The 27,701-nt window shown below is 51.9% G+C and overlaps 3 protein-coding genes across 19 annotated transcripts in view; 2 read left to right on the forward strand and 1 right to left on the reverse strand.

Moving 5' to 3' along the window:
• The first annotated feature begins 233 nt into the window (after positions 1-233).
• On the forward strand, positions 234-19,605 carry KEL (Kell metallo-endopeptidase (Kell blood group)). 11 transcript variants are annotated; one of them, XM_074366886.1, is made up of 20 exons: positions 234-408; positions 697-778; positions 1,001-1,145; positions 1,453-1,629; positions 3,266-3,390; positions 3,694-3,840; positions 6,894-6,956; positions 7,047-7,235; positions 7,482-7,630; positions 8,237-8,317; positions 8,737-8,866; positions 14,943-15,053; positions 16,159-16,257; positions 16,498-16,575; positions 16,982-17,082; positions 17,264-17,374; positions 17,517-17,584; positions 17,805-17,974; positions 18,322-18,417; positions 19,453-19,605. In XM_074366886.1, exons 2-20 carry the CDS (start codon positions 731-733, stop codon positions 19,480-19,482), a joined length of 2,118 nt encoding a protein of 705 aa, XP_074222987.1. In that variant the 5' UTR covers positions 234-408; positions 697-730; the 3' UTR covers positions 19,483-19,605. The 11 variants fall into 11 exon arrangements, 10 of the variants coding, with proteins under 10 accessions (XP_074222987.1, XP_074222985.1, XP_074222983.1 ...); XM_074366884.1 differs by lacking the exon at positions 19,453-19,605 and adding an exon at positions 19,154-19,438 and having other exon boundaries at positions 234-434; XM_074366882.1 differs by lacking the exon at positions 19,453-19,605 and adding an exon at positions 19,154-19,438.
• Positions 19,606-20,022: 417 nt separating this feature from the next.
• Positions 20,023-21,866, reverse strand: LLCFC1 (LLLL and CFNLAS motif containing 1). The gene is made up of 2 exons (XM_010956742.3): positions 20,727-21,866; positions 20,023-20,210 (listed from the first exon to the last, which is right to left on the reverse strand). The coding sequence occupies exons 1-2, from the start codon at positions 20,878-20,880 to the stop codon at positions 20,032-20,034; spliced, it is 333 nt and encodes a 110-aa protein (XP_010955044.2). The 5' UTR covers positions 20,881-21,866; the 3' UTR covers positions 20,023-20,031.
• A 130-nt stretch (positions 21,867-21,996) lies between these two features.
• TRPV5 (transient receptor potential cation channel subfamily V member 5) overlaps positions 21,997-27,701 on the forward strand; it is a 31,684-nt gene continuing 25,979 nt past the window's right edge. Inside the window, exons 1-6 of one of the 7 annotated variants that reach the window (XM_074366892.1) lie at positions 21,997-22,293; positions 22,405-22,510; positions 23,910-24,056; positions 24,536-24,648; positions 25,043-25,185; positions 27,433-27,575. In XM_074366892.1, the coding sequence (XP_074222993.1) occupies positions 25,061-25,185; positions 27,433-27,575 (268 nt within the window). In that variant the 5' untranslated portion in view covers positions 21,997-22,293; positions 22,405-22,510; positions 23,910-24,056; positions 24,536-24,648; positions 25,043-25,060. Of the gene's footprint in view, positions 22,511-22,557; positions 24,057-24,535; positions 24,649-24,825; positions 25,186-25,232; positions 27,576-27,701 lie in introns of those variants that run through there. The other 6 variants (XM_074366891.1, XM_010957035.3, XM_045517297.2 and 3 more) reach the window with 6 other exon arrangements.

Raw genomic sequence — 27,701 nt, forward strand, 5'->3', positions numbered from 1 at the left:
AGGACGGTCCAGAAATAAAGAAACTCTGAGCAAAGGCACAGAGCAGGACCAGAGGAGCCACCCAGGGCAAACTGCGTGGGGAGACAAGACTCCCTCCCTTCACCTCCCCTGGAAGCTGAGATAAGGGAGGAGGGGAGGCGTGAATGTTTCCCGGCTGATAAACAGGCTCCGCCCAGAGGCCAATAGTGTGTGTGTTGGGAGGGATGGGGGGGTCAAGTGGCAGAAGTGTCCTTTCTCAAGGAAAAAGGAACTGGGGTGGGGGAAGGAGGGAGGTTATTTCCTGAATTCCTGTCCTCAGGCTCAGCACCTACAGCAGAAACAGGAAAGATTCTGGGAGCCAGAGAGGAGGACAGACGGACGGCAAGTCCCCTGGAGAAAGCCATCCACTTTCGGAGTCAGGTGCCCAGGGTAGGAGGTGGGGCTGGCTGTTGTGGGTGAGTCCCCTGCCCCTCGACCAGAGAGGAGGGAGGCTTGGAGAGTGGGAACGGGAAGGGAGAGGGAGGTGATGGGAGAGGGAGGGAAACAGTGACACCTCTAGGGGAGAGCTTTGTTCCGAATCCCAAATGGGAGCACTGCCTTGGGATGAAAATACGTGTGGGTGAGGAGGGTGGTAGGAGGTGTCAAAATGGCCTGATATAACTCTCTTTAAGGTACCCTCTTCCTGAGCCAGCTTCTCTGTCTTTCCTCCTCATTCAGCTCAGCAGGGTGGAGACAAGAGTAGGGGAGAACCATGGGGCCTGAGCGAGCCAGTGGAGTGGGTACTCGCCAGAGACGGGAGGTAAGTGATGTCTTTGACTGTATGGGGCAGATTTATGAACCTTCCCCAGCTCTCGGGGTCCAAAGAGGGCTGGGTTTGGGAGAATGAAGGCAATATCTCTGTGCGAAGGGGCCCTACCACTAACTAACTATTCATTCTTTCTACTCTCCCCTTCCCTTTTCCCCACCCCCCTCTCCCAAACATCTCCATCTTGTGCTTTTCATGTCCTGTCTCTCCACTCAGAGGTCTCCAGAAGAGGGGCTGTCCCCTGTACAGAGAAGACGGTGGGCGATGGCCAGGCGGGCGCTGATGACAGTCCTGTCTTTCAGTCTGGTCCTCGGTATTTCTCTGCTGCTTTGGGCCTACGTCTTCCGGGGCTGTGGCCCTCGTAAGCAAAATCCTAGAGCCCTGCCACCCGGTCAGCCCTCCCTCAGTCATGGACCCCATCTGCCCATCTGTCACCCTGAGGATCTGTGTCCATGGATTTATATGTCACTCATCCTGACCTCCCGGGCCCCCCGGGCCCCCCGGGCCCCCCGCCTCTTCCTCCCTGAATCCCACACCTGGCCACTAGTCAGATCATTTTGTCCTCACCAGGGTCTCCCTTCTTTTCCCTCACCAGGCATCCCTTTGCCTAGCCCCTTGGGAGAGCCCTCATCACGTTCTCTTTCCCAGCTCTGAGCTTTTGCCCACAGCCCCCTGTAAGACGCCCGTGTGCTGGGATCTCCTGGATCATTACCTGGCCTCTGGAAACACCAGTGTGGACCCCTGCACTGACTTCTTTAGCTTTGCCTGTGGAAAGGCCAACAGGACCAGTAATTCTTTGCAGGCTCTCAAAGAGGAGAACAAAAGGCGGCTTCGGAGGATCCTGGGTAAGGAAGGTCCTCTGTGCCATGGGTGATGCTGAGCCTGGAACCGTCACAGCTGTCCCAGGCCTGCGTGGCTGTGGGGCGGCTGGTTTGCTTAGTGCTCAGCTGGCTCTCAGGGAGCTGCCTGGTTTGCTTCTCCATCGCCACGTCTTTCACTTCAGGTACCTCCTCTCTTCCATCTCTTCTGGTCCCTCCCTTCATCTGTTCTTTACGCAATCCCCATCCTCTTTGCTTTCCTATTTATCCATGATTACTCCATTCTCTCCAAGTTCTCCCTTTTACCAAGATCCATCTTCTTTGTTATCTCCCTTAAAGTTTCAATTTCTACCTTATGCCCGGTGTCTTCCCCCATCGGCATCTGCTCAACACCTGTTGCACTTTAATCCTTCCCTCCATCGCTCATTCTTGAGCCTTGAAACCCTTCCTGTCTTCTAACACCCCCTTGTCGGTGTAATCCTCTCCTCTCCCATCACTTCCCAGCTCCTCTCTCTCACCATCATCTCCTGTTCTCCACTGGAACCTTGGACCATGATGTGCAAGTTGACCTGGGAGAAGCTGGGGTGATGGAGATGGGTGATTGAAGATGATGGTGGGAGGAAAGAAGTGGAAGAGTGGGTGAGAAGTGATGGAGGGGGCTTTTTCTGGTCATGTGTAAGGGAATGAATATAGATAGGCACAAAAGAGATGCTGGAAGAAGAGGGGGCCACGAGCAAAACCCTGGAGGTAAGAAAAGTCCTGTAGATGGTGGCTGTGGAGAAGAAAAAGAATGGAGAGGAAAGCTGGGAGGAGGAACTGAGGCCAAGAGGAAGTAGGAAGTCAGTCCCGGGAAGTTGGTGGATGGAGACAAGGATTTGGGAAGAAGAATGTAACAAAAGGAATGCATTTCTAGTCTAAGGAAACCTGGAGAACCTCTTGACAGTATCAATTGGCGTTTGAAAGAAATAACTGTGTCCCTCTGCCCTCCATTTTTTAATGGGAAGAGTGGAGGTAAGCGTTCCCCTGGTAGAGGGCCATGCTTTCAGTTAAGGCACAAAGAGAAAAAATGTGCTCCAGACAAATTCTGTTGCCCACAGTGGAGTGGAAGGTTGTCAGGGGGACCGAGGGAGAGGCATCGGATATTAGGGGGTGGTGGGTTCACCTGGATACGTGTTTGGGTCATTGTCGTGTATTTGTTTTCTGGGATCAAAGAAGGGGCGGAGTCTGGACCAGGGGAGCCCACCTGTTTCTTCTCTTTGCTAAACCTTTCCTTGTGCGCTTTCCTTTCTCCAACCTCTCAAAATTCTCTTATTGCCCCAATTTTTCTAATTCCTTCATTCATCTCCCTCCTGCCTCTTACTTCTGCCCTCCCCCCCACCCTGTTCCGCTTATTCCATCTCTTTTTTTCCCTTCCCTGTTCCTCCTGATGTCCTTTCTCACCTGTCCCTTCTCTTCCTCATTGGCTCCTCCATGCCCCTTTCCCTGCTCTTGTGCTTCTGTCAAGTTGATCCATTTTCTCCATTTTCCTCATCCCTCAGTCCCTCCCTTTCCCTCCATTTTCTTGGGAGTCTTCCCCCCTTTCCTATAATCTTTCCAAAGCTCACCTCCCCTGCGTGTCTCTGTGCTGCCCCACTCCTTTAATTCTCCTGTGCTTCCTTTCTAGAAGCCCCAGGTGCCTGGCCCCTGGCCCCTGGGGAGGAGAAAGCCTTCCAGTTCTACAACTCGTGCATGGACACAGGTGCCATTGAGGCTGCAGGGGCTGGGCCCCTCAGACAAGTTATTGAGGAGGTGAGACCTGGGGCGTCGGCTGTTCTGAATACATAACATGTAGGACCAGTCTATGCTCAGGGCTGCCATTTTTTTTCCCCTAGAGGATGGGTCTCTTTCCTAGGGATTTGGGGGGAAGATGGAAATGGCCATCCCCTATGGAAGAATTAGGAGCTTGGTGAGGGTAGGGAAAGAGGGACAAATGTGGAGCCATAGAGGGGTCAAGGGACTCGGAGGAGAGGTCAGGAAGTAGCTATCTGAGCAATGAGGGATGGGTTTCAGAGACCATACCCCTAGGCTGAGCCCTGTCTCTCTTCTTCCCAGCTCGGAGGCTGGCCGCTCTCTGGTAACTGGACTCCCTTGGACTTTAACCAAACTCTGAGCCTTCTGATGAGTCAGTATGGTCACTTCCCATTCTTCAGAGCCTACTTGCGACCTCTTCCCACCCCTCCACACGTGCCGGTCATCCAGGTGAGGGGTGCACTGGTGAAAACGCAGTGAGCCCTGGGCCTGCCTCCAACACTAGCCTGTCATCTCTTAGAGGAAGGTTGCAGGTCGAGGAGACAGGACACATGTGCAATGCAGGGAAGAGACTCAACGTGAGGGAAATTATTGGTGTGGGAGCCAGGGACTGTAGGTGAGATTAGGGAAGGGGACAGCTGGGCCAGTCCTGGGGAGACAGAAGTGGTTCTGCTCTTCCTTGCTGCTTATCTGAGTCACCCCCAGGGGCTCTACCCAGTTCCTCTACCGAGAGGCGTGCCCTCCTCTTATTTACTCTTCATTTTCCCCAGAGGAACCTTTCTAATCCAAGAGATAATCGTGCTGCTCTCTCTGTTTAAATGCCTTCGGTGGCTCACGAGGTTATCGGGCACTGACTCTTAATCTTTAGCAAAGCCTTGCAAGTCTGACCCTTCCACACTCCTCCAGCCTTCTCTGCTCCTTACAGCCCAAGCCACGCTCACTCTCTTACAGCTTCAAGGATAGTTCTCAGTCTTTGCATACGTGGCTCCCTCTGCCCGCAACGCGCCTCCTCAGTCCTCACACTCAGCCTTGAAAACTCAGACATATTTCTCATGTTTTGACTTCGATGACTGTCTCTTCCAGGAAGTCTTCACTGACACCCTGGCTGAGAGTCTGTCAGTGAACCCCACTCTGCTCCCATTTCCCCTGCTCGCAGCATTTAGCACTGTGTTGAAAACTGTGAGCCTCTTAAGAACAGGCCCACACCTTATCCATCCCTGGTTTTCAAGACCTAGCACAGGGCCAGGCATTAGAGGCCCACACCAGGTGTTTGTTGAGCAGGTAAATAAATTAAAACCTTGGAGGCACTGGGATCGTGGTAGACAGTGTGATGCTCTGTACTTGGCCCCTACTCTCAAAAATGCCACAAAATTATATAATGATGAACATACAAGAACTCACAATCCGTATGAGGTAGTCTCAAATTCAGTTCTAAAGGGTGTGATCAGGAGTGTAACTGGTGTGGTCTTTGGAAATTAGTTAAGATCTGAAGAGTTTAAAGAAAAGCTCAGAGAGGGGAGAAATGGGCTGAGCTCTGAAACATGGTTGAGTCATACAGGTGACAGTGATGCTAAAGGGACTTAAAAGGGCTGTCAGGAAGCCCTAAGCTAAGGGAAGAGCCTAGAATGGTGTGACCCCTGTAAGAGGTCAGTGAGAAAGCTGGTCTCTTGAACAGAGGGTTTGGGGATAGCAGTGGGAGGTAAAAATAAGGCTGTAGACATGAGGTTGGGCCTGACCAAGGTGACTTTTGACATAATAGAAAAAAAAATGCTACCAAGGCCTTTCAAATATGATGGTTGGACAGAGAGCCTAAGTAGAGTCAGCAGTTTTTGAAGGCAACTTGGAGGTGCTGAGGAATCCAGATGAGCAACCTTGAGGTTCTGAACTAAGACGATCGTGGTGGAGATGGAAAGCTTGGCCAGGCATGAGGGTTTAGGCGACTTCATCCTAATGGCCATGGTCCAATCACATGGTGATTCTAGAGGACCTGGTAACTGATTGAATATCAATAAAAGAATTCGAGAAGTTGGAAAATGACCCCACAGTTTTGATTTGGTGTGAATGGGAGGAGAGTGGTTACCATGACCTTAAGACTGCATGGACTCTGAGGGGAAATAAAGGTAGAAACAGCGGACTACAGGGTGGGTATCTCAGTGAGGTGGGGGCAGAGAAGACTCAGGCGGTGGGAGTCAGCCCAGCACAGGTGAGCTACAAAGGACAGGGGAGAGGCCAGCTTCAGGAGGGGGGTTGCCGGAGACTTCTGAGCTCAGAGAATAAGGAATGAGAAGGCATGATTGGAAGCCTAGAGATAGCATCAAAACAGTCATGGAAATGGACACAGATTGTACGGAGTTCAGGAGGAAGGGAAGGAAGTGGAAACAAGGGCATAGATGACTTTTAGTTCTTTAATGTTTGGACATCAAATGTGAGAGTCAAGTGAAAGTTCTTTTCGAGATAGGGGAAAAGTATATAGCTCCAGGCGGGAGTACAATATTGAAGTTGGAGAAGAAAAACAAAAAATGTGGAGCAAAGATCTTCAGAATAGAAACAAGGATGCATCAGTGACAGGAGTGGACTGAAGCAAGCGAGGTGGGTGGGCCACTTGCCTGGGGTGCAAAATTTAAGACGGTGCCCCAAACTCACTAATCAAGATAAATAGTATTTCAATGAATATTTTTAAAAGTACCAAAGTCAATACAATAATCCATGATGAGCAAAATATCAAAGTTTTGTTCATTGTGGATTTTCTTGGAAAAAATTTCTTTTCCCCAAGTGGATCAAAACTCTACTGTAGACTTTTTGGAAAACATCTATGATTTTAAAAAAGTGATAAAAAAAAATGTGGATTTTTGGGAAAAATACATGATGAGCAAATTTTTGCTATTTTATTCTGCATGGATTTTTAGCATTAATTTTGATTTAAAAATATACATTAAGATATTATTGATTTTGATTACTGAGTTTTTAGTACCTCTTTTTAAAAATTTATTTTCATTTATTTTAATGTCTTTTATTTTTTTTCAAAATTTTGTTGGGGGAGAGATAATTAGGTTTATTTATTTTTTTAAATGGAGGTACTGGGGATTGAACCCAGGACCTCGTGAATGCTAAGCACATACTCTACCACTGAGCTATACCCTCCCTCCCCTTCCGTACCTCTTATATTTTGCATCTGAGATGGCTCTCTCACTTCCTTTACCCTAGACCTGACCCTGGCACAGGGAATGGCTCCCTTCAGGACATGGATTATTATGCTTCTCTCTGTGCTGCTGAGCACCTCCAGACTGGTTGAAATACCCACCCTCTTTTCACATTTCCATGTCTGGACTCTTTTCCCCCAAGCCTCTCACCCCCAGCCCTTCCCTTTCCTTGCACTCTCACTCCTCCTGTTTGCCCTCTTCCGTTTGTCTCCTAGGGCCATCTTCCTGGTACGTTTCCACCCCCCACACCTGTCTTCTCCTTCTTCCACATTCCCCACTTCTCTCAGTCTCTCTTGTGTCCAGATAGACCAGCCAGAGTTTGATATTCCCCTCAAGCGAAAACTGGAAGTGAAGACCTATACCCAGGTAAGATGGTGCCGGAGACCAAGGCCCTAAAGGTCTGTGCCCAGGGGCCGATGGGGGACGGGGGCTGTGACTGAGGTGGCCCTTCCCCAGATCCTGCGAGAGTACCTGACTTACCTGAATCGCCTGGGAACCTTGCTGGGGGGAGACCCAAGCAAAGTGCAAGACCACGCCTTCTCGTCCATCTCCATTACCTCACGGCTCTTCCAGTTTCTGAGCCCCCTGGAGCAGCGGTGGGCGCAGGGGAAGCTCTTCCAGATGGTCACTATTGACCAACTGCAGGTGCCTTGAACCGGGGACCAGAGGAAGATGGGCATGAGGGTCTTTATTCCAGATTCTCTTGACCTCCTTGTCTTCTTTCTCCTTGTTTCTTTAATTCCTTTCCATCCCTAACTTTCCTGGCTCCACCCTTTCCCCCAACCATGCCTCTCCCCACTCCCCCTCCTACCCTGAGGGAGCGGAAGCCCCCTCTCCTGCCTCCTCTTCTCCTTGCCCGTCCCCCCTTAGCCTCTGTATCCCTCCTTTAAGGAAATGGCCCCTGTCGTCGATTGGCTGTCCTGCTTGCAAGCGACATTCACACCGATGTCCCTGAGCCCCTCCCATCCCATCGCAGTCCATGACCTGGAGTATTTGAAAAACATGTCACAACTGGTTGAAAAGGAGCTGTCGAAGGACAGGTTTGCCCCCACGTGGGAGGGTGATGGAAAGAGTGTGTGGAGCCAGAGGCCTCAGGGACAAAGGAGACTTCAGAGAATGCAAGCTAGTAAGGGCCTCCCAGGAAGATGGGAGGGATCCAGGGTCATACGGGGGTGGAGAAGGGGTGGGACAGTCAGCCCAAGAGGGCACAGAGGAAGCAGAAAGAGAGGCTTGGAGGGCATGGGGTAGGGAAAACGCACATGAAATGAGGCACACAGGTATCTGACAAGACATGGGGTTTGCTGCAAGCAGTATGTAACCTGTGAAGGGACTCTGAGCTGTAGGAGATGATGGAAGGCCAGTCGCTGGGGACAGCCAGCGCATTTCTGTCCTGTCTGCAGCTGAGGAGTGCGGGCCAGAGGAGGAAGCATGTGAAATGAGTGGACGGAGGAGGTGAAGGCTGGGAAAAGCTGGGGGGTGGGGGCGTTTCTCAGCTGTAGTGAAAGGGTTCTGGGGCCCTTGTAGGAGAGATTAAGAAGTCGAGGAAGCGGGGGGGGGGGGGGACAGGAGGGTGACGCTCTCTGTTGGGCTCTCTGCTGTCCCTGATACTGTGTGGCCACCACTTGAAGGCAGCGGCTTCCTTCCAGGGCCTCCGGCTCAACGCCCTTCCTCATAGTAACTCAGTGGCAGCAACATCTGGAAATTCTTTCAGAGGGAAGCAAACGCAGGTGCGAGGAGGTTTATGCAAGAATACAAATCAACACCCCTACGAGAGTTGCCAATAGGGCAGAGAAAGGCCCTGGGTGCCAGCTTTGTTGTGCTTAGAAGGTACATCTTAGGATGAGCTGAGGTTTCTTGGTTGTAGAATTTGTTCAGTCTAAGTCCAGCCTTCATCTAGCCTAGAACTTCTCTCCCTGTGGCTTGAGAAGTCGGCCTCTTCATCTGGTTCTTCTCTCGTTCTCCACCCCCATCCCAACCCACATCAAGAAAAGCTCTTCTTGACGTGTTCACATTAAGTTATTCTCTATGAATACAAAGGAGAAGGGCTTCCCCTGGGAGTACCAAGGGGACTCTCACACGGGGAAGCACTTCTCGTGGCTTCCCCAGAGCCCCGGGGTGTATGTGTGGGTCTCTTTTCTCTCCGCAGGGGCTTTCTGCAGAGCCACATGATCTTGGGGCTGGTGGGGACCCTTTCTCCAGCCCTGGACAGTAAATTCCAAGAGGCACACAGAGTGCTGAACCAGAAACTGCGGGAGCTGACAGATGGACCACCCCTGGTGAGAGAGGAGGGAGGAGTTCTCCCAGATCGGGGGCGAAAGGAGTACCTGCCATTTGCAGGGAAAGATGCTGGCATATCTCTCTCAGGGATGGGCGTGAGGACAGATGCCCCTCAATGTCTGGAACCCCCAGGGGAGCAGATCGGTGGGCACACGCCGCTCACACTGAGAGCTGAGGCTCCAGGTGCCAGACCTTTAGACACACATCTGGCTACTTCTAGAGCCTTTTGCTGAGTGTTAAAGTTTAGATAGAAAGCTCTAAAATTATCAAGAACTGCTTTTCCTTTGTCATGACTGTTTGCCTGGTTATGCTGAGCACTGTGATTGAGGACCTGGACCGGAAGCCTAGGGTTCGTTGGGTGAGAAATGGGTGCAGCATGGCAGTGGCCTTCCCTCTGTCTAGGTGATTCCAGTGTTTGATGCTCAAATGTGCTTCACAAAGAGCTCATGTCTGCCATCCCGTGGGATCCAGGGGCCACACCTGGATGGTGTGGTGCAGATCCCAGTGTGTCAGAGGAGGGGGCTCTGAACCAAATGTGCTTCTAACCGAAGTCTACTCTGTTCATGCTCTATTACTGAGAATTTTGAAATCCTAGGTTGACACATCCAAATGCAAAAGGAGGCATGTAGAACATTAGACGCACTCCCACCTCAGTCAGCACTTCAGGGTGGTCTTGACAATCACTGGATTTCTTTTCTTTGTAATTTGTGGACCATTTCTCTGCCTTGAAGAAACTCTTTGCTTTAGCAAACTGAAATATTTGTGGTATTAACAAAGGGGAATTGTATACATGAGGACTGGAATGTAGTTATTGCCTATTGAGAGTTTATAATATGCTAGACATTTTTCTAAGCCCCTTAGAAGTATGAGCTGATTTAATCCCCACAATTCCATGAGGTAGACACACCATTCTGTCCTTGTTTTATTGATGGTTAAACAAGGTACGCAAGTTAGGGATCTTGCTGAAGTTAATACAGCTAGGAAGTTGTTAGAGCTAGGAGTTGAACTCTGGCAGTCTGGCTCGAGGGTCTGTGTGCTTAATCACCGTAAAAAAAAAAAAAAATCCTTAGGATTTTCACTCAGGTGGGCTGGTCCCCAAGAAGCTTCTGCCTAACCTTTCTCTTGATGCACATGAAGCAGGACAGACCCCAGATGCTCTTAGTTGGGGTTGTTACAGAACCTCTGGCAATGAATACCTTCCTGTAAATCCCAGAAGCGTGGCTTGGTGGTACTTCCTGAAGGGTGTTAAGACATTGAAACATTGAAACTCACACAGAAAACTTACAAGGCTTACAAATTGCTAAAGCCACTTCCCTCTCTCTCTTTCTCTCTCTCTCTCTCTCTCTCTCTATATATATATAATATAATAGATCTCCTTATAGATCCATTAGGATATATAATTGTCCTTGAGCTTAAAAGCTGAATCAAGCTCTATCAACAAATAGTTCTGCGACCTGGGGAAGCCCTTGCAGCTGTCTGGAACAGCACTGAATACAACACATAATATTAACAGCTGGAATACACGCAGAAGTTACTCTATGTCAGGCATTGCTCAATGTATTTACTCCTCCCAGAAACGCTCTGAGGTCCTCAGAAAGGACAAGTAACTTCCCCAAGACCACACAGCTCATAAGTGAAGGAACAGACTCCAGAACAGGTCTGTCTGACCCATGAGGCCATATTTTAAACCACATACCGTGCAGGATTGAGAAACAGTGGGCTGTACCAAAAGTGCATTGGCAAATTCTTTCTATAAAGGTCAAGATAGTAAATATTTTAGGCTTTGTGATCTGTGTTGCAACTACTCAACTCTGCCCTTGTGACACAAAAGCAGTTGTATGCTAAGTAAATGAATGGGCGTAGCTGTGTTCTGAGAAAACTCCGGTTTAGACAACAGATACTCTTGGAATTCCCAGGAGGGAGAGTCAGGGTGGGTGTAAATGGTCAGTGGGATGTCTGTGCAGAAGGCAGGATGGGAGGAATGTCTAGGGAGAGGAAGGGGTTTTCTGGTAAAGGAAGGGTTATCGTTTCGTGGGGCAGACTGGCTATAACTTGGGGCAGTCAGAGGGATCCCCCTGGTGGCTCTTGGCTGAGAAGAGGTGACTGGGCTTGCAGGGAAGGCTGTCCTGCTGCTGTGCTGGAGCCTGGCCTGGGGTTTGAGAATCAAACCAGTGCAGCTGAAACAGAGGAAGCGAATAAGGCAACAGTAGGGAGGAGATCAGAGAGGGGAGGAGGGGCTTGTACAGGGTCTGGTAGGCCACATAAGGACTTGGGTTTTTCTCTGCATGAAACAGGGGCCTATGGAAGTGTTGATCTGTTTTATGTTTTAAAAGAACACATTTTAAAGATAAGCAGCAGTATTTCTGGATGGATGTGTGATATGAGAAGAGTGAAGTCAAAGATACCACCAAGGTTTTGGCCTTGATTTGACCAAAATGTGTGTTTCTATCTAATGATCATTAATTACAGATTTCTGACCGTATTCTTCTGGATGAATTCTAATTTATAGCATCCTTATTTAGAGAGACTGCTGGGTCTCATTATCTGACCACATTTTGTTTAATTTTGAAGAAGCAGTCAATGAGAATGGCTGTTGACCCAGGTCTTTCTCATATTCAACTTGAGAAGCTGAGTTTGGGGAATTAAAAGCAGAACTTCACATTTGTGTCTATTCAGTGTGAACCATTCATACTCAGCCCAGCATCCCAATTTATTCAGGTAATTTTAGTCTTTGTTTCAATCAGCTGTTATTTCCGCCTCGGGTCATGTGCAGTTTTATTTAGTGCACCTGCATCTAGATTACTGTTAAGCCTCTGCTCCAGGAAGAGCATCAGGTCAGGTTATTGAAGACCCAGCTCTAGAGTCATCCATCTGTTTATGCAACAAATATTTATTGAGTGCTTACTATACATGCCACACACCTCTCTAGGCACTTGGGGTGCTTCATGAACAGGATAGACAGAAGTCCCTGCCCTCAGACACATATTCTAATGGAGGCAGAGAGACAATAAACTAAGTAAAATATGTTGGGCAGTGACAGGTGCTGTGGAGAAACGTAACAGGACGGAGCGGGAGAGGCATGCTAGGTGGGGACGGGTTACAGTGTTCAGTGGGGTGGCCGGGGAAGCTCGTTCGAACTTGGAGGCGTGGATCATTGACATTCCCTTATGGGTGAGTCAGCCGAGAAGCCACTCAAATCACACTGTCTTCTGATGTAGGTTTCTCCATCTCATTCAGAAAGCCGCAATTTATGGTTTTACCAGATGCCTTCTTGAAATCGGAATAATGTCAACAGCATGAGGTAGAGCTTTAGAATTCGCAGGGTCCCTTCCCTGTGCCATCTCACCTGCTCGTCCAGGTAGCTCTGTGAGGAAGGCAGAACAGGCTCACTTTTATCGCTGATGTAACTAGTATGAGGGTTTAAGTTAATAATCCACACTTAGTAAACGCTGATTTCTCTGTTCAGAGGGAGTATTGCGGACGTCCTCAGGGATGAATCTGGCCTAGGGGTGTGTTTTGTTGGCTTTTAAGTTTTTTTTTTTTTTTATAGACTTTTAATTAAGAGCCAACTTTCAAAAATTAGGCGATAGCACACCAAAAGTCAGATTTCCAGCTTTTTGTTGTTGTTGTTGTAAAGGTGAGCCTCCAGGGGCAACACGTGTCTGGAGCTGAGTGATGGAGCCCATCGGGCTGGGTACCTCTCCCCAGTTTGCCCTCTGTGTCTGGGGGTCCGATGTAGACTGCTTCTCTCAATTACGTTACCTCATGGCCTCTACTTCAGTTTGTGACTCCTGATCTATGGTTTATCCGGGTTTAATGACCCTTTAAAAATGATGAAATTTAAAAATGATTTTGACATTACTTGTCCTCAATGATCCTATGCTGGACTTTAATTACACATTATTTTCCAAGTGTTCAAAAATAGTCGGTTTAGTGATTCATTCTAGAATTTTGTTTAGAAATTCACATTAAGGATTCCTGGCTGGCGTGTAATCTCGAAAATCTACTTTCCCTCTACTGAAAATTGCGCAAAAATGTTTTTCTCTCCAGACTCTTGGAATTTTTTTCCTGATGTCTATCGTGTCTGTCGTTACTCACGGTTCTAAGGTTGTATCTGCAACTTTTTTTCTGGCCCTTAAAATTAATCTACTGAGCTTCATTATCTTGGGTTTGAAGTATTTCTTCCATCCTTGATATTTTAGTGGTGATTTTTTTTCTTTCTCTTTCTCTATTTTCAATCAATATGGAATATACTCTATCACCCTCTGCCTTGAGAGACAGCTCAGATATTTATTGCCCGAAACAGATGAATGTAGAACCCACCAACCTCCAGCCCTCAGGCTTACGTTTATTTATAGATTCTGGAAGTCATATGACCCAGCATCGTTGTGACCAAAAGAATCCCAGAGTGGCACAGGGGGAGCAGCGGGTAGTCCGAGGTGGTGTCCATACTGTCCAGCAACCAGGCTGTGGGCACCAGCATGGAGCAGGGAAAGACTGTGGGAGACATGGGCAGGTGCCAGCGAAAGGGACCAGGAACAACTCAAGAACCAGGAGGTGCGGAGAAGGCAGGCAGGTCCACATTACCAGGCTCAAGGCTGATGTGTTTGCTGTTCTCCTGGGTGCGGCCCTCCACCCGCACCTGCCTGTCTGGTGAAAGGCAGTCTCAGACCCGGGCTTGTCATCGGGGCCTGTGGGGGATCGACACTGAAGGTGGCCAGCAGATTCTGCGCTTTTCACACTTGTGCTTCAGAGCTCCAACTAATACACCACAGAACGTGTCTGAGTTCCTTCCGCTCACCAGGAGAAGGTCTTCAACAGGCCTCACCGTGAGGGGGCAGACAAGAACACACAAATGTGAGCCACCAGGCCTGGCTTGGCCTCCAAAGCGATAACCACCCTAAGAGACAGGCCCGGGAGTGTCTGCTACAACAATGCTGGCCTCCTTTTGAGCTCCTCTTTTGTAGGAAACCCCATAAACTCTCTTCAGTCTTAGGACCAGCATGCAGAGTAGCAGCTTAATGACTTTGCCTGCGAGGAGATCTGTGGGAGTAAATAAGTTACAGGAGTGAAGTCTTGTGACCTCATCCCACTCAGCCCGAATTAGCATATTAGCTGTCTTCACCTCAAGTCCCAGCTCAGTTTTCCCTTCGGCCAGCTCTCATTCCTCATCCTTGGTTTCTCGGCCAAGGATGTGTTTCTCAGCCACCCTGCATCATCTCCAGCCGGACCCCTGGTTACCTCTTCCAAGCCATCCTAGCCTGTCGCTGAAACCTCCCCAGCATCTCTCTTGTGTTTCTTATTCTTTCCATCCTGCTGTTTAGAAACACCCTCTTTGCGTCTTTGTCTCACCATCTCTCTGCCTCTGAAGTTGAAGACATCCATCATTTCATCCTATATGCTTTTCCCTGACTTGGCTGAAAGTTTCTTAGTCTTTATTTCTTATTCATATATTTAGTCTTTTCTTTTGTCCTCTTCTCCTATCAAACAATATGGCATCAAAACCCCAATTCCACCCTGGTAATTTTCTTCTTTGTAAGATCTTACCATATGATCCACTAACCATTTGGAGAGTCAGGTGGGCGAGGGGAGGTGGAAGTCACCTCCAATTTCACCTTCAATTTCCATTTTAAGGAAAGGAGCGTGGGAGGATGGGAATCACTGCTGGGATCCCAGAGCCCCCACGTGATAGGTGGGGCATGTGGTGGGTGGGGACAGAGTGGCAAGCAGACCTGCTGAAGTTAAGAGGGTTGGTTCTGGTCCTCTCCTTCCCAGGAGCCATCAGTCGTCCAGAAGGATGCCTCCCAGGCATCAAATTCAATAGACAATGAACAAGGATAGTTTGCCCAACCCAGGCTCTTGAGGCTAGCCCTGGAGGAGAAGTGAGCTCCTTTTTGCTGACTAGCAATAACCCCATGTGTGTCACCAAAAGGGGTTAGAGAGTAAAGCGAGACAAATCCAGAAAGTTCAGAAAAGAGGGTGTCCTCTGGGGGTGAAGGTCTAGGTAAGATTGGCCTGGGAAAGTGGATGAGGAACCCTGGACGGGATCCACTCATTCCAGCTTTGTCTCTGTAGCCCACCTACCCTCGCTGGATGATGTGTGTGGAGGAGTCGGAAGCCTTCTTCGAGCCCACGCTGGCAGCCTTGTTTGCCCAGGAGACCTTCGGCCGGAGCACCCAAAGTGCTGTACGTGAGGGCTCTCCCCCAGCCCACGTCCCTCCGCCCCTTCCCACCCCACCTAGCCTCTCCTAATTCTTTTGACTTCTCCATGGTATCTGTGGTCAGGGAATCAGCAGCTACAGAGAGAGTTCACCATGGGAGACAGCCCAGAGGAGGACGTGCTGCATCCATAGGGTCTGCTCGCTTTAGCTTCAGGACACAGTCCACACGACACGCATTAACCTGGACAAGTCACTCCACTTTCCTGCTCACGTGTTTCCTCAACCGTAAAATGGAAAATTGAATCCCATGACCTCTAAGGCTACTCCTTGTTTATCTATGATTTATTAACAGCACATGAAATGACGTGAATGGAATGCTATAATATTAAGAAGTGCAAATAAATAGCTACTGAATGCTTTTCGGTGCCTGCCGTGTGCCTGGTACCCTTGTAAGCACTTTGCAGGAACTGCTTTAATTCCTAGTATCATTCTACTTTCAAAGCAGAGAGAACTGATGCACAGAGGGGTTAAGCAACTTGCCCACGGTCACACAGCAGAGTCAGGGTTTAAACTCAGGCTTCTGCTCTTGCCATCCATTTTTCTCCATCAAGAAAGGAAATGTGCAAGATGGTAGATGGCTGAGAAAGCAGTAACTGCAGTCAGGGTGTGGAGCTGGGAAGGCTTCGGCTTGTTGGGAAGCAGAAGAAAACCCAGAAAGATGGAGAGAGGAAATGCAGGCCTTAAGAAAGAGGGTGTGAGGACTAGGGCCCTCGAGAGCAGAGAAGGGAGTGATGGTCCTCTTCCTCCTTCCACTTTCTGAGTCAACAGTCTGGCCAAGAGAAAGGACAGTGTCTCCCCTGCAGGCTGAGATCGCCCCAAGGAAAGGAACTGCCTCCCCCATCAACTCTCAGGGGTGACCAGTTCCCACCTTCCCCTTCTGGGCTTCGTACCTCCTTCCTATCTCCATAGCTCTCTGACCCTGGGGTTTTGGTCACCTAGGAAATACCATTTTCTTCTTCCTCTTTTTGAGATTGTCCCCCTTCTGGCAGCTCCTCAGGGCCAAGTCCCCTGCCTAGAACCCAGGACTGAGGCTGATCCTGACCCATTTGTTTCTCTGTTTCTGCCCACAGGCCATGGAATTATTCACTGTAATCAAGGAGGCCCTTATCACTCGCCTCCAAAGACTTCCCTGGGTGGATGAAGAGACCCGGAAGGAGGCCCTGAACAAGGTGAGACCAGAAGGAGACAGTGTGGGAATGCGTAGCGGGTGGAAACTGCATGTTAGGTCAAGAGATCACTGTGACTGGAGGAGCGTGCTGAAGGCACCAGGGCCCAAGTATGAACACCGACATGCTGCACACACATCCGGGGACAGGACCAAAGGAGGGGACGAGGGCAGTGAGCAGGAGAAGTTTCTCCTGATAGACTCCGGGTGGCTGGGTTCCTTCCACCTTCCTGTCTCTTCCCAGGTTGCACAAGTGCAGGTGAAGATGGGGGCCCCGGAATGGGCCCTGAAGCCAGACCTGGCCAGACAGAAATACCGTGATGTGGGTCCAGCTCCTCTTTAGTCCTCAACTGCCTCACCGCTCCGACCCATCCGAGTGGCAGACAGTCACTTTCCTTGGTTGATCCTAAGCGACCCCTTCCTTGCCCTGGTGCTGCCTGGACTTGATGGTCAATAGCCACACTGTGGGTCTTGCCAGCAGAGGGATAGAATCTTTTCAGGTCACGAAGAGTGTGTGCGCACACATGTGATTTGCTTGAGTGTGTTTGCGTGCCGGGATGTGGGAAGCCCGTTGCACCAACATGTGACGGTGTCACAGTGCTGGTTTTCCACTGTTCCGGGGATGTCTGTGTGTCAGGGCTTATCTGCCTGGGTTCAAACGTCCCCATCAGGGTATATCAGTGTGCATCTACATTGGTGTATTCGAATTGCTGCCTGCCTCCTCCCAGATACAACTTCAACCCAGCTTCCTGCAGTCCTTCCTGAGCTGCGTCCGATCTCGCCGAGCCAGAATTATCCGGAGTTTCTTGCAGCCTTTCCCCCACCACAGGTAGGAGAGCAAGGGAGACACAGACACCGCATCCCAGAAATAGCTGTCCAAAATTAGCAGGAAATAAAACCAGGGGCTCAGGGAAACAGGAACAGTGACAGTATTTGGGAAGGACTGCATACATTTGGGGTGGGGGAGCAATAAATGATGGAGCTGATGTTCGTGTGTGCTCTTCCCACAGGTGGCAGGTGCCCCCCTGGGGGGTTAATGCTTACTATTCAGTATCTGACCATGCGGTGGTCTTCCCAGCTGGACTCCTCCAACCCCCATTCTTCCACCCTGGCTACCCCAGGTACAGGCCATTCCATGAGGGTGGGCAGGAAGTTTCCCAAGAGCGATGGGCCAGTGTTACGATGAATGATGAATGTGGTTGGAGAATTGAAACCAAAAACTTGGAAGGATTCTGGGGGTGATACAAGCCCTTGTCTCCCCAGAGCCGTGAACTTTGGTGCTGCTGGCAGCATTATGGCCCATGAGATGCTGCACATCCTGTACCAGCTCTGTGAGTACAGTGGGCCACTGGGAGGTGAGGCCGCGGGGAGCCCAGAAGACCCCAAAGGAGGCCTAGAGGAGGAGAAAGGGAGGTTGTGCGAGGGCTCCAGGTGGGACAGTCCTGAAGCCTTTGCAATACTCCTGGGAGCCTTCCCAGTTTGCAGTACCCCCATGTCTTCACCTCTTGCGTCATGCCTCACCGTTTGATTCCCTTGCCCCATTTTCAACAGTATTCCCTGGGGGCTGCCCGGCCTGTGACACCCGTTCCCTACAGGGGGCGCTACTGTGCCTGGAGCGCCATTATGCTTCCTTTCCATTACCCAAAGGAATCTCCTTCAACGGCTCCCGCACATTCCTGGAGAATGCTGCCGACACAGGCGGGCTGGCCATTGCGCTGCAGGTAACTCACGTTCCAAGGCCAGGAGCTGTTTCAGCCAGCAGAAGAGCCTGCCTCCAGTTTTTCCTTCCATCATCCCTCCTGCAAACATAGCAGAGCTTTCTGCCCTTCCCATCCCCACTGAACAGACGGCAACTTGAGGACCCCCTCCTATTCCATGGAGCCTTCTTTTCTTTCCCAGCGCTCTTACAGCAAGTGCATTTTCTCCTGGCTCAGACCAGTGTGTCAGTGTGGAACTTGGGAGGATGGGCCATGAACTGGTTTTGGATATTGTGGGTAGGGCGGCCGACTTCCCAGTGGCCACAGGTCTGAAGACTAAGGGCAACCCTCCATCGCATTCCCATATGCAGGCATACAACAAGAGGCTACTGTGGTACCGTGGGGAGACCACCCTGCCCCACCTGGACCTCAGCCCCAGGCAACTCTTCTTCCGAAGCTATGCCCAGGTAGGCAGCTGCCACCTCCTGCCAAGACTCACTCCATGTCAGACAAATACCCTTTTGTTAACACTCAAAGAATCTCTCCTCCCTGAAAGGAGACATCTTCCCCCAGTGTCCCCAACCCTCTGCTGCACATGTCCCCACTGTCATCCTTTCACACATGTCCTCTTGGGACCATCTGTTCGTGGTACTATAAATTCTTCTCCCAAGCTCAGCACCCCCTTCCAAAAAAAGAAAACTCTACTCCCAAATCCCTCCTTGGGATGAGCTCAACATTTTTCTTCTCTCATTTCTTCTCCTAGAAATAGAGATCCCTTCCAAGAGTCTTAACAGACTGTCCAGAGACCACGTTCCTCATTGGAGACCTCATCCCCAGATGTGGTCCCACCCCGACATGACCCCCGCCTAAATATCATATGCTCCCTCCACAGACACTGCCCCCAATTCTTCAGTACACTTAAAGACCCCCTCCCGCCCACAGAGTTCTTACAACAGACCCTACCTCTCAGTCACTTATAAATGGTATGACTACATAGCCCAGCCCTGCCTCAGACACCTGCTGCCAGATTAAACGACCCACAGGTAGCAAACATCTTCCTTTCTCCCTGTGGCCGTGGAGCATTCCTCTCCCTGCTCGTTGCCTGCTGTCCCTGGTCCCACCTGGTCACCAGGTCTGCCACCTCCTACTGACCCTGATGCCTGCTATGCCCCTTACCCTGTGTGGACCTCTTTTTCTCCCCAGGTGATGTGTAGGGACCCCAGCACTCAGGATCCTCGGGACACTCACAGCCCTCCTACCCTTCGAGTGCATGGGCCCCTAAGCAACAGCCCAGCCTTCGCCAGACACTTCCATTGTCCCCATGGTACCCTCATGAACCCCTCCAGCCGCTGCCAACTCTGGTAACCTGGCCAGCTACCAAAGAGATCTCAGCACAGATGTATCAACATCTCCCTGCCCCATCCATGGATTCAGGGCAATATCTCCTCTCCCCTTCCGTTTCCCAAATAAAAGCTGGCCCTTGGTTTCTTCCTGTCTCTTAGGAACTCTTTCCTGCTATGTCCTCTGCCTAGAAGTCAGAAAAAATAGGAGGAGAAAATGCTGCGCAGAGTTCCATAGAGCCGAGACAAGGAGAGAACCGATGATTGGGGAACTGGTGGGTCTAAATGTTGGTGGGCCAAAGGCGAGGTGATGAAACAAACTAGTAAGAGACTAATTGTTTTCAGGATTGTTTTCCAATTGTTTTCAGGATTTTATTGTTACTACTCTTATTGTTGCTGCCTCCTCCCCCAATCAGATGTCCTGAATGAAGCCAGGAGCTGCGGGGAGAGAGAGGGGCAGGGGTCTGGTATCTCAGCTCTTGGAGATGGCTCTCGGACTGTGAATGAGGAAACAGTGGGGCCGTGGCTTTGGGCAGCTGGAAGGCCAGCTCAGGATCTCTCTGATGCTGTATCTGAGGTGAAAGGCCGCTGGCAAGAGCCAGGAAGCCACATGCATGTCTCCCTCGGGAGAAGCGACCTGGAGCCCCATGGGGAAAGACGGTCAGTACGCTATCATGAAGCGGAGGTAGATATCCAGGTCCTCATCCAGGAACCAGGCCGCCACCTCCGCCTCAGCATCCCTCATAAAAAAACCATGATGCTGGCCAGGTTAAAGCAGAAGGTGAAGTCAAACAGGTGGTCCCGGAGAGCCGCCGTCTTTGATGTCCTGTCGTCCTCCTGCTGGGCCATGTCCACTACCTGGCACATCTCGCCCACCGAGGAGGCCACAAAGTGCTCTTCAAACTGTTCTCGATCCTGGTCTGGAGCAGGGGAGAGGGGAAGGCGTGAAAGGACTGGTTGTAACCCGCCCCCACCCTGCCCCTGGTCTGCACTGGAGAGGGGAAGAAGTCGGAGACTCTGGGAGCCCGACCGTCCGCACACTCTTGTCCTTGACCACAGACGTGAGGCTCCATCTGGAGGTCTTCTCTGCTCCGTGTGCAGCCACAGCCCCACCTCAGGTGTTCACACACCCCCTTGCCAACTCAAACGGCCTCCTCCAATGTGTGACATCATTTGATGGGGGCTGGGGACCATCTTAGAGAAGGATGAACTTCAAAGACCTTCTTCCTCTGGTTGCCCCCAGGAAAGCCCCATGCAGTTTCTGGGGCAAGGAACCCCTGCCCCAGACCCCTTCCACGACACCCATGATGCAGGGGTAGGGCCGGGGGTGATCACACGTGCCCCAAACCTGTCTCGGCTTCCACTCTGGCCTGACAAGTGGGACTGACTGCAAGAAGCTCCAGCCCTGGCCCAGGCACTGCCCTGTCTTCACCTACCGGCAGCCAGCGTTTCTTCCTCCTGACGCCTCTCGCTGGGGGCTGGGCTCGCTTTCTGAGGCTTCACCCCCTTCACCCGCAGCAGCAGCAGGACGGCTGCTAGGAACGCAGCCCTGCGGAGCTGGGCGCCCAGGGAAGTCATGGGCCTGCCCATCTGCTGCCGGTGGCCTTCCCTGCTCCCCCGTGACGGGCAGGCTCCCCCCACCTCCCTCCCCTGTCCCTTGTCCTGGCCCTTACCCCTTCCCAGCACCGTTTTCTCCCCTTCCCTGCCATAGGACCTCTGACGTCATGAGCTCTGTGACATCACAGCCATGGCCTGTCCCTCATTCTGACTCACCAGAGAGTTTTGTTGGCAGGTGAGAGAGTAGAGTCACCAGCAGGGGACAACAGAAGCTTCTAAGATGACCAGAGGGGGCCATCCTGTGGAGAGCAATGGCGACGACTTAAGAGTTTGTGTGGAGTCCTTTCACATCCATTGTACTGTCAGATCCACATAGCAAGCAGGACTCAAAGTCATAGTCCGGCCATACCCATTATAGAGATGAGGACACTGAGGTTCACAGTAGAAATGACTCGCCCACTATAGGTTGCACAGAGAATAGGGGGCAGAGCAGAACTCTTGACTGACTCTTTAGATTCTAAATATCACACCTGCCAACACTCTTCTGTGCGGCCTTTCTTGAAGGAAAGCCGCTTGTGTAGGCTGAGGCCCAGACGGGAGGTCAAAAAGAGGACTGTCACATCCTGGGCTGTGCATGAAACTCGGGTCCATCAAAAATGAGGGAGGGGGAGGCATAGGTGGAGGAGGGGGAAGGTCCCTGCTCTGTGTGTGAGAGACAGAGAGCAGAGTGCGCTGGGCCTAAGTGGAAACTGCTGTCTCTTCTCATCCTCCCCCAGACTTCCCCCTCTCCCAGCCTTTGCCCTCTCGTACTGACAGACTGAACACCCTCATTTCACAGCCTCTTGTTCTCTCAGATGCAGAGGAACGGTTGTTAGAGTCTCAGTCTCTAAAGGGTGGGAGGATTAGAGTCTTCAGACAAAAACCAGCATGGCAGAGGCAAGGATCCCAAATAACAAATCTCAAGAAACTGCCTTCATGTCCCAATACCTGCCCTGCCCATGACCCTGGTGAGCGCAGACCTGTTGGCGGTAATGGACTGGCCAATCAGCATCTGCTTCCTGGAGCTGGGGTGGGAGGGGGGTGGGCAGGGGGTGTGGCATTGGGGAGACAGAATGAAGGCTTGCCCCAGAAAACCAGAGACAGATACAGGCCATGAGCCACAGGAGGGGCGCTGGAACAGATGGGAGGGGATCTTAGACCCACTGGAACCATCACCACCATCTCACACCACTCCTGGTGTCCATGCTTTCCACACCTGAATGAACCGCCGAATGCAGGGGCGAGGACATGTGCAGAAATGTGGCCCCCCTTCTGAAGAGGGGAGCTCGGAAATGAAGGGGCATGTGGGACTTCCCTCCCATGGACGCTGCTGACGCTAGCATCCAGGAGGGTCTCTCCTGGACAGCCGACACTGCCTCCAGTCTTCTTTCTGATGATCCAAGCCAGGTGACAGGGTGACTGGGGAGTGGTACAGGAGGTCACATGATGATGGGAGAGGCAAGAGTCAGGTAAGGGAGTGACCCTGTTCACCCCTCCCTTATACTCACTGACCTGCAGGATCAGGAAATGATGCTTGAATGGAAAAAAATTACTAACCTCCCCCTGGCTACTTTGGGGAGGAGCCTCTGGGTTCCCAGCAAAATGAGAAGCCATCTCCCGCTCTGTGAGTACTGGTGGGGAGGGCAGCTGGGGGTGGGGGCTGTCTTACAGGGGCGGTAGAAAGACCGCGGTGGCCCTGACCACCACTCCTCCATTTCCTCACCACCCACCTGCCTGACGCCCTGTGCTGAGGAGATAAATCCTCCTTGGAAACCAGGAACCCCTTTACTTTTTTTTCTTATTGAAAAAGTACAAAGGGAAAAAAGTATGAAGAACAAAAAGGCTAGTACTCTCACCATCCGATGACAGTCAGTATTAATGTTTTAAAGTATTGTATTCAAATTCTTTCCCTAGGCTGTGGGCAGGTGGGGTGGGAGTGTAAGACCTAAAAATTGAATTTCAGGTTTATGGGTGTTCCTATTATTTATTCCATCAGAATAAGAGGTCTGGATGCTTTGGCACCAAGGGGCTCTGGGACACGACCGTGAGGTGAGGGGCCCCAGACCAGTGCTTAAGGACTCGCACTAGACCCAGAGGCATCACCGGGCTGGGGAGCTGCTACCCAGAGGGGAGAGAGTTTGTAGGTGTCCTTGCCCACAGAAAGCTGAGGGAGGACAGAAATGGATCAGAGGAGAGAAGAGAAAATAGGGAGGCGATGCAGGCTCTGACAAAGGGGATGGAGGGATGGGGAAGGAAGCCAGAGGACAGAAGAGGAGAGAACTCCTTAAAGATTAGGAAGCCATTTCTGAATCTCCAGCCTTCCAGGTGGGACAGCTCCGTCCCCTTCAGGCACCTTATTCCTGTCCCTCCCATTGGAGGGGACAGTGCAGGCAAAGGAGCACAAGTGGGAGGGGGAGACCAGAGGTGAACTTGGGGAAGTGGGGGGGGGGTGCCTTTCTTCCCCCGGGACCCGAGGACCGAAGACTGTGCCCTTGATGGCCAGCCCCGTGCACCTGCTCTGTGCGGCTCTGACCGGGCCCTCCCGCCCCTCCTCTCTCCAGGACTGGCTTTATGGGTTGAGTGTTTCCTGGGCAGGTGCTCCTTTCCTCGCCGGCCCCTGCTTATCAGCTCATCTACACCCCCCACCTCACCCTTATCGCTCCTTCCATCTCCTTAGACTGGAAGTCCCAAGGCTTCGGAGGTCATTACAGCCCCACACTGCCCCAACCCCCAGCAAAGCAGAAAAATGTCCCACAAGGTGACCCTTCCCCCTGGCCAGCCAGCATCTCCCCCCTCCCTGGGTGAGAGCATGTTTCCTCCTGGTCTCAGGCACCTCCTCTTCCTTTCCTTATTTATGTTCCTTTCAGTTTTTGTCCTTCTCTAAAGGTTATTTTGTCCATCCTTCAATCTCTAGAGGAGCCCTCTCTTTCTTACAGCAAAAGAAGACAGGGGTCCCTGCTCCTGAAGACCCCCAAGGGGGAGGGTCCCCAGCCTATCTCCACCCAAGCCTCTCCTCTTTCTAGGTAGAAGGTTCCCCAGAAGCAGCGAGGTCTGACGGCTGATTTGGACCAGCTCCAGTTTTGCCACCAGCTGTGGGTAATCACACCTACTTCTCCGTGCTCTGTCTTCTCACTCAGGAAATACAAAGAGAACCTTCAGCTGGCTCCCAGGTACCTCACTGATGTATTGAGTGACTCCAATTTGATAATATGGATATACCTCTTTGAAAACAATCAGGAAGAGAAATAGAAACTAATACCATAAAATAATTTAACACTGTCTTATCTTCTTTACTCAAACTCCTCCTGTTGACTCATTCCTGGAGAGAGTCCCGCGATTTCTTCCACCTTCGCCCAGTTCCTGCTGTTCAGTCTCTGTGGACGCACAGGGCTCTCTGGGGTCTCCCCCGACTGGCAGGGAGGGGCTGGAAGGGAAGCGAAATCACTGGGCTTCTCCCAGAGGAGGGGCAGCCAGGAAACCTCCTTTGAGGCAGGGCTGCCGGATAGAGGGCAGGGACGGCCACAGCTCAGAGGAGCAGTCCTGGGGTCTTTTGAGCCCTTCGGTCGAAGGAGAGTCAACAGTCATTGAGCTGTTACGATTGTGCTTCACTGACACTTTCGTGAGAGTGGGTAATACTTTGATCTTGCAGATGCACCGAAAGCTCACCTAACTGATCTGCAAGGACTCAGAGCCAGGATTCAAACTCGGACCTGCTGATTGCTGAGCTGGAGGGCTTGGCTTCCGCACTCTCCTGCATCCCAGGTAATCCCTCACTGTGCTGGTGGGACCCACCTTGCAGGCGCTGTTGCAGCTCCCCGTCCAGATTCCTCTGCCCCACCCCTCTGCTCTCCTGGTCTCAGCCGCCCTAGCCTATCAACAGGAGCAGGCTCCCTCCTCCCTCCCCTCCAGGCTCTGTGCCCCCAAGGACTCTCTCTAGAAAGAGCTCCTCCCCCTCCAGGTAAAGCCTCTCTCCTGGCAGGGTCCCAGTCCCCTCAGTGCACGTGCACACATACCCACACCCCACAGCCGCAGACTGCACACACGTCATACTGGAGATACATCCTCTTTCAGTCCCAGCCCCAGCCGACCACCCTTCAGGGGCCGCTGGGTCCTAGACCTGCTCCCTTTAACCACATCCCTGGAACTTAATTGTCAGAGCCTGAAAGGAGAAGGCATGGGGGCTTCTCCACCCAAGGCAAGAGGACTCTGGATCCAACTCCAGAAACTTCTGACCTCGCTGGTGGGACAGCAAGACCGGGATCAGGGTCTGGACGAGGCCTACATGCTGCAGCAGAAGAGGTAGGCTGCCCCTCCCTTCACCCCCCCCCCCCGAGCCTGGAACCCTCCAGCCCACTTGGGTCCTTCTCCCCACGAGAGCAGCCCAGAGCTCAGTGCCAGGCACTGGGATGCCAGTCCCCCACCCCCTTACCAAAGCCCAGCGACCTCTGTCAGTGGCGGTGGAGGGTGTGGCCTTGGGCCATGGGAAGGTGGGGGCAGAGTGCTGCCTGGGCTCTAACCTAGTGAAAGGGGAGGAGGTTCGGGGGCTCCAGAGGGACCAGACAGAAGAGGCCAGGGTGCGTGGCAGGGGAGGAGTGGAGACAGGCAGGTGCAGGCTTGGGGAACAGGTTGCTGGGGAAGGGCTGAGAGCCTGTGAGTTTTAGGAGACTCGTTGGTTGAAGGAGGAAAAGTGAGGAATTGCTGTGAATGAGAATGCAAGTTGATGGCGTGGGGACAGGGGAGAACTCTGTTCTGTATAATGCCTGGAGCTGACCAGCTGACCAGGGAAACCCAGGCGACGTCAGGGAGTCCCACTAGGGACCCACGTAGACCATCTATCTTTTATGAGTCTCCTGTGTTCAGGGCTGTGCTAGGTCCTACGGGTACAGAGATGAGGCCCGTGTCTGTTCCTGGGACAGTCTGGGGGCACAGGTATCCCTGGAAGGGGAGAGCATCTTACGGCCAGCCCTGAGGTCCAGAGCCTGGAAGACCAGCAGCTAGCCGTCCTGAAGGCAGGCCTCTGCCTCAGTGTTTGGGAGACTTGTCTCCCATCAGAGAGCTGCCACCAGCAGATCTGGGGGCCAGACAGGGCTGGAGTCAGGAGCACATGGCCTCTCCAGTGGCATAACTCCTTCAGAAGAGCCCAGCATGTGGCTGAATGCTCTGTATCATCATCTTAAAATTCTTAATTTTTGGACCAGGGGTCCGGCAGTTTTACTTTGCTGTGGGCCTTGCACATTGTGCAGCGGGCCCTGGGTGCTGTCTGAGGCCTCATTTGGGAAAGGCGCTCTGCTTGTTCACCACCTCCCATCCCAGGCCCTGCTAAGGAAACTTTAGTTCCCTTCCCTCCCTCCCTCCGGACTTTCAAGTGGAACTAGGGCCATCTCGGGAGAGTGCTGGGTTTCGGAACTCCCTCTGCAGAGGGCAGGGGGCCAGGGTCCTGAGAGCCGAGGCTGTGTGCAGAACCCTCGGTCCAGGAGAGAGCTCTGGAATCCCAGCCCTGGTTGCTCTGGGCTGAGTGCCCTCACATGGATGGTCTAGGTGAGACGGGGCGGGGGCTTGTCCTCACTCCTCAGCCCCTCGGAGAACACTTCCCTGAGGGGCAGACCTTATCTCAGCCTTGAGATAAAAAATCTTCTACTAAAAAAAAAAAAAAAAAACCTTTTTCCCATCAGCTTATGGAGCCATTGGAAGAGAGGAATCTGGGGCAAGGGACATCACGGGAGCCACTGGTCTGTCTGTTTATCTGCCTTTCATCTCTCTCCTCCTGACCCTCAACCTCCCAGACCCTGTGTTCACCTTCAGAGCCAACACACACTTGCCCGGCAGGAATCAGCTGGCTGCAGCTTTATCTCTTGTTTGGTTCGTGCAGGCAGGGGAGAAGCAAAGATTAACCGGCAGAGGTACCACAGGACGGGTATCTCCCCGGGGATCCTCTCCGGGCCGCACATGCTCAGAGAAGCCCAGAGCCTTGGGTCTCAGGGTAAACCACAGAAGAGACAGAGCCAGCACACCCCACCTCAAACTTGCCCTCCACCCAGCAGGAACATGTACCTCAGCAGCCCCCTGACCTGACCCCAGAGGGAGTCAGAATTCAGCAGCGCACTCATTTCCCAGGGGCTCTAACAGCTGGCCCGTTTCTCCCTCTCAGCTTCCTTCTTATCTCTCAAACTCCCCTTGGCTAAAGAGAGCCGGTTCAGCAGGCCTGGGAGCATGGGTAAAACCTGGGCAGAAATTCTCTCTCCTCCACCTGCTCCAGATCCCCAAGTTTCCGAACGTTTGCTCAGCTTAGATTGACTTGGCCAGGGCCACCAGGACCACCCATTCCACCGTCCAGGCCCTCCTCCCTCGGGCATGACACCCCTCATTCGGCTGAGCCCCCAGGCCCCCTAAGTGCAAGCACAGGGGGAGCCTCAGACAAGCTCTCGCCCCAGTCCGAGCCTCAGCCAGAGTCCAGGAAACAACTCTCCAGTGTGTCACCGCACACTCTGTGTGACCAGTGTCTGTCCTAGGCAGGCACCGTCTCTGTTCCTTCCTCTCTGCTCTCAGCTTCTCACCATGCTGTCTCTACCTGACTCAAGTTCATTCTCCCAGAATCCGAGAGTCTCCTCTGCTTCGGGCAGCCAAGGAAAATGACCTGTGTGTCCTGAAGGAGCTTCTGGTGGACCAAACCTGTGACTTTCAGCAACGAGGTGGGACGATGGAGGTTGGGGCAGAGCCCTGTGCCTCCACCCCCAGACACTGAGGGTTTCTGCAAAAGGGCCTTGGGGAGTGTCTGTGGGAGGTGTTTGATGCTCCTGTCTCAATCCGCTCTGCTC

This window comes from Camelus bactrianus, chromosome 7 (assembly GCF_048773025.1).
Source record: "Camelus bactrianus isolate YW-2024 breed Bactrian camel chromosome 7, ASM4877302v1, whole genome shotgun sequence".
Classification (NCBI taxonomy): domain Eukaryota; kingdom Metazoa; phylum Chordata; class Mammalia; order Artiodactyla; family Camelidae; genus Camelus; species Camelus bactrianus.